The sequence below is a fragment of the Strix uralensis genome, chromosome 15, assembly GCF_047716275.1.
Source record: "Strix uralensis isolate ZFMK-TIS-50842 chromosome 15, bStrUra1, whole genome shotgun sequence".
In the NCBI taxonomy this organism is placed as follows: domain Eukaryota; kingdom Metazoa; phylum Chordata; class Aves; order Strigiformes; family Strigidae; genus Strix; species Strix uralensis.
The window spans coordinates 8,615,288-8,620,781 of record NC_133986.1 but is presented as its reverse complement, the minus strand read 5'-3'; the positions used below and the strand labels follow the sequence as shown (position 1 = coordinate 8,620,781).

Genomic DNA, 5,494 nt, shown 5'->3' with positions numbered 1-5,494 from the left:
AAATTCTTATTGAATCACTATACTGTTAATAAAAGGTATTTTTCTTCTCTTTGCCTGTTTGGCCCCAGACACAACCTACCACAACCTGTAAATCAGATCTAAGTATTACTGAATGATCAGACTTGGAAACCTACCTTTTTATTTGGCAATCATTCACTTTATTATATATACATATTTAAAGTCTGTACATGGTAAAATAAAAAATAAAAGCGTTTCTTTATAAGTTACACAATTAAACAGCTACATTTGTCTGTAGTTTAGCTGTCATTTAATTAAAAAAAGGAGAGCAATCTTGTTGAGCCATCGTTATATTCATTCACAATAACCTTGGTATAAAACATCCATACAGAGTAAGTGTACAAAATAGTGTACAGTTCATATAAGCTGTGCAAAGACAGCAAAGTTCAGTCAAAAATCAAAGAGGCATATCCACTTTCCTCTGTCCACACCATGGATAGCAAAAGCAAAGTGGAAAATAAGCGCAGGACTGTGGGCAAAAAAGGTGGGTTAGACGGTGCTTCCAATATAATATTGATGCATAAATTAAAATGAAAAACATATAAATATATAAGGTCTCGATTACACAAGGCACACTTACAGTATACCTTAGAAGTCATTCCAGGGATTTCAATGGGTCTGTTGCGCAAGTACGACACTATTTGGTGTGAGGAGGGAGGCAGTGTTTGGTCTGTGTCCCTCAATCATGTTATTTATTTTTGGAGGAAAGGGTTGCTGGATCAGACCAGTCTTCAGGGTTTTGAAATCTTAATAGTAGCTGGAAGTTCATTTGAAAGGCAGTGAAAATGGCCACAGCATCTATATAGTATTTTTTGTTGTTTCTTATCTGGGGGAAAAAAGTGTCCCCCTCAACAGGCACTACCTTCCTCCCTGCTATAAAGCAAGGAGCTGCCTGTTGCTTGCTTTCAGGAGAAGGTAACTAAGGGAGCAAATGTTGATTGTTAAGCAGAGAGAGTTATGAAAAGGTTAGCAGATGCTATGAATATAAAAACCTCCACATGGGGCAAAAAAATAAGGAATACCTATAAGTAGAAAGTCTTGCAGCTATGTGATAAAGAACCTGCACTGGAGAAGTATGTGGACATTTGGGTGGGACATCACCTCTTCAATTTATAGCCCTCTGTTTATTTACATCTTTGCAATGTCCCCATGTGATGGTAGGGGCAAGCAGGGTGATCTAAGAGACTGTTATCTCCTCCTCTTCCTCTTCCCCTTCATCATCCTCTTCTTCTGAGTCTGAGAAGTCTGAAGGTTTGCTGGGGCTGCTAGAATGGGATGGAGAAGGAGACATCTGGGAGTCCAGTCTGTCCCTCAGGTGTAGATGTTCTGGGGACTGTTGGTAGGTTAAGGGGTGCCGGGGGCTGGGTGGGCACACGGGGGGAACTTCCTCCTCTTCCTCCTCTCCTGAACATTTCTTGCCTACGTCACTGAGGTCTGGGTGAGGGTTGAACTTGGTGGGTAGGGTCTGTTCTCTGCAGCCACCAGAAGAGAGGAGCTCTCTTTCTTTGGAGTTCCTCCACTTCATCCGCCTGTTCTGGAACCAGATCTTCACCTAGGGGGTGAAGCAACAGAGAAGTGAAATGGTTCAGCAAAAATGGGACCAGGAAAGGCCTTTTGGTTGCACCCTGAAACCCTGCTCATGCCTGTAGCGAAGCTAACAGGAACCACAAAACCTGAACTTTGGGGACCCTAGGAGAGGGGTAGGGGGTCACTAAGACCATGGTCTGTCCTGTCCTACTGACCCAGCTGGGAATCACGCTGCTCTCTTAGCTCTGATGCTGACGGCCCTGTAACTTGCTCTGGGCTTGCTCTTGGTTGTTGGCAGTTCTCCCTGCTCCCATTTTCCTCCCCTGCCCTCGAGCTGCCAGGGGGCTCAGCTCCCCCCACCCCCTCTGCCCTCCCCACCCTGTGCCCCTTCTCACCTGCGAGTCCTTGAGGCCCAGCTTGGCTGCCAACTTCTTCCTATCGGGTTTGCTGATGTACTTCTGCTTCTGGAACATCTTCTCCAGTGCCTTGCGCTGCACGTCGGAGAAGACTGCCCGGCGCAGCATGCCGCGGCGGGGCTTGCCGCGGGCGGCCAGCGGCCAGGAGAAGGTGCCAGGGATGGGGACCACAGTAGAGGCAGCTGCAGGGGGGGGACACACAGCGCTGAGAGGAGCAGGACCGGCCCCCACCACCCCCTATCAACCTGGAGCTGTGAAAAGGAGCTTTAGGCTTAACTAAGCGCCCCCCTTTCAGCCAGCAATCGCTGGGATTAGATCTATCAACTCAAACGTGTAAAATGGATCAATAGTGGCCGGTTTTGTTGGGAGATTCAAAGGTCTCCGGCCTGAAAAGGCAAAGCGAGCCGTACCAGCTAAGATAGAGGTATAATAAAAAAGCTTTCCCTCCCACTCAGAAGCATTTGATTTTTTTTTTTCAGTCGCTTTTATCATTTCAGACGCTTTATTATGCTCGAGATGAAAATGAGGACTTTTCTGATTTGAACAAAACCGCTCCTTCAGATGCAGTTTTGATCAATCAGTATTCATCTTTTTATATTAATCTCTTCTCTCCCCCCCCCCCCAAGTTGGAGAATTCAATCCGAAGACATGAAAAGTAACTGCTAATTAGCACATTGCCTGGTTCCCAGTGGCATTGGTATGATAAAAAGGGCAGAGTTTCGCCTTAAAAAAAAAAAAAGGGGGGGGGGGGGGAACTCCCCAAGAGAGACAGAGATGCTAATGAAGCGTGAATGGTAATTGTGTAGTAATGAACTAACAGAAAAAGACTGAGGACAAGCAGCTAACGCCATATATTATTGGAACAAAAGAGATTTACACTTTCAAACTAAACACAACGGCATGCCAGGCTCCTCGGGAGAATACTGATGGCACAATCGTCTCTTTCCCCAAATCATTTTCATTAAATGGACATGAAAAGCTATTTATAAAGCTCAAGTTGTTTTTGTTAGGCTATTCACATGCTGGAGAAAGGAAGCAAATTCCATTATCCGGAGGATGAATGGAAGAGCTTGGGTTATTTTTTTTTCCTCTCTCCCTTTCCCTGTTTTCTTTTTAAATTAATAGCTTGTTTGTGTAATTAGATTTTTTTTTAATTGTTCTCTCAGCATCATAATACTTCAGCGCTGTAAGAATCATACCCCCGTAGCCTGCTTTCTCGCCGGGACCATGTCGTTTGAATACCACTGACGGTCTAAACGAGAAGCGCTGAAGTGGGAGACCCGAGGTGAAGGAGGGGAGGGTTGGGACGCGGAGGAGGAGGAGGAAGTCGAGCAGTGCCCGCGGTACGCTCGATCCGCCTGTAAACGGCAGAAATCCGGCGGGAGCGGAAAGATTGGGGGGGGTGGGGGGACACGACGACACGGCCACAGGGCGGGGAGCAGCGTGGCAGGGGAGCGGGCTGCTTCCCTCCGCCTGCGCGGAGCGGGGCGCGGGGGCTGCGCGGGCGCGGAGGGAGCTGACCGCTCCCCTCGTGGTGCTGAAAGCGGCGAGGAGGAGGCGGGGGGGGGGGGGGGGGGGGAAGGCGCAGGGCGGGAGGGGCTGCCCGGGAGGAGGGGGACCCGCCTCGCCGCGGGACCGTGACAATCCCGGCTAATTTGCCGGTCAGCGGGGGGAGCGGGCAGGGAGCGTCACGCAGTCACTGCCTGTGCTAAATCGGGCATCAAATTGGCGCGACTGATGCTCGAGTGTTGTACTCCCTCCAACCTCTGAACTGGAGCGTAACCCCCGGGGGTGCGGGGGCCGCGGAGGTGTTACCGCGCTGCGCCCGGAGAGACGCTTGTCAAGACCCACCTGGGAAGTAGGAAGATCTGATAAAGGGCTGGAAGGATCCTTCAAAGTACGGAAAGGAGAAAGTCTTTGGAGGGACGCTCTGCAGCAACGCAGGGGACGTTTCTAGTAAATAAATAAAATGAAGTTCAGCAGAGGGGTTGGACTCGACCCACGGCACGGCTGGGTCTGTCGCTTGGTCCGGGGACCAACGCGGTGGGACTTTCCCCCCGCCCCAAAACAGCCGAACTGAGCTCGGAACCGCCTAGGAAAAGCGGCTCTTGTTCGCTGGGATGGTTTTGCCAGCTAAGCGGCACCCGGGAGGCCAGAGTGGGTCAGGAGACCCGTCTGTGGGGACCCCCCCACCCCCCCGCCTGCCTGCTCCTCTCGTCCGTCCTGCGGCGGAGCGGGGCCAGCAGCCTCCCGGCGCTCCCCCTCGCCCTTAAATAACGCCGGAGGGCTCCAGCTCGGTACTAGGTCCTCCCTCCCTTTCCTCTCCCCCCACCCCCGGCGCCCCCTCCCGCAGGCGGGGGGTCCCGTAGCCCCGGAGCGGCGGTGCGGGGGGGCCGGGATCGGGCCGCTTACCGGCTCGGGGGGCGGAGGAGAGGATGGCGTTGACTCCAAACTTGAGGAAAGTGGAGTCGCCGCTGGAAGTCTGTGGCGAACAGATCCTCCTGGAGCCGGCGGAGGTAGTGGTGGAGCTGGTGAGCTCCGGCGTCCCCGAGTCCGTCCTGGCCGCCGAGGTTGGGGGGGACATGCTGGACGGGGGGGCAGTCCTGGGCAGGTAACTGGTGGGTCTGCTGATCCGGATCAAATCTTCCACCAGGAAGCTGGAATGGCTGGAAAAAGCTGACTGCAGCGACTGAGGCAAGGTGAGGGTGGGGGTCGGGCGCAGGAGGCTGGGGTAGACGGCCGGCGGAGCGATGAGGCTGGGGAACATCATCGCAGGGGCCGTCCGCGGAGCAGGGCTGGGGCCGCTCGATTGTTTGTTTGTTTGCTTTTGGTTTTGTTTTCTGCTTTGCAAACCTCGTGGAGTATAAGATCCAGCTAGGAAGCCTGGCGGGGTTCTCTCTGCCCCTTCCTCCTGGACGATGGGTTTTATAGTGGTCAGCCCCGCTGAGGCTCTTTCAAAAGTGACAGCCCCAACAATGGGGTTCAACAAAGTTCTCCACTTGAGCTTCATTCAGGGCGAGCTCCGGGCTTCTCCATTGGTCCGGGGCTGCAATTTATGATTGGATTAGACTTCATAAGCAACCGGGGCACAATGGCCCCGCCACAAAGAAAGTGTAGTCATCAATTTTGCATATTGACCGCCTCTTTGGAATACAGCGCTCCAAAGGCTCCCAGCAGGGTTTTGTTCAGAGGCAACACACACAGGCTAATTAAATGCCTATTTAAAAGTTTCGAATGACATCTTGCCTCGTAGAAAGGGAATTATTTAAAGAAAGCACTAAATTTATTTGCCGCTCCCCTGCTGAGTTTAGGAAATAAATCAATAAATATTCATATAAACTTATCTGCGGGCTCTCAGAAAAGCACGGATTTTGTGGAATGGAAAATACAATTTAGAGAACGTAGAACTAAGCTCTGTTGGGGGGGGGGGGGGCAATACTCGGGGAGCGGATCCCATCGTGGTTTGAGCGCGTCCTGCCCCCTGCTATTAGTATGCGGCAAAATTTGTGCGTGTAGTTGGGGTTATTTTTCTA

The 5,494-nt window shown here is 51.6% G+C and overlaps 1 protein-coding gene across 1 annotated transcript; it reads right to left on the bottom strand.

Annotated features, from left to right (window-relative positions):
- Positions 1-1,195: 1,195 nt before the first annotated feature.
- Positions 1,196-4,731, bottom strand: DBX1 (developing brain homeobox 1). The gene is made up of 4 exons (XM_074884462.1): positions 4,374-4,731; positions 3,813-3,914; positions 1,941-2,143; positions 1,196-1,570 (listed from the first exon to the last, which is right to left on the bottom strand). Exons 1-4 carry the CDS (start codon positions 4,729-4,731, stop codon positions 1,196-1,198), a joined length of 1,038 nt encoding a protein of 345 aa, XP_074740563.1.
- Positions 4,732-5,494: the final 763 nt, after the last annotated feature.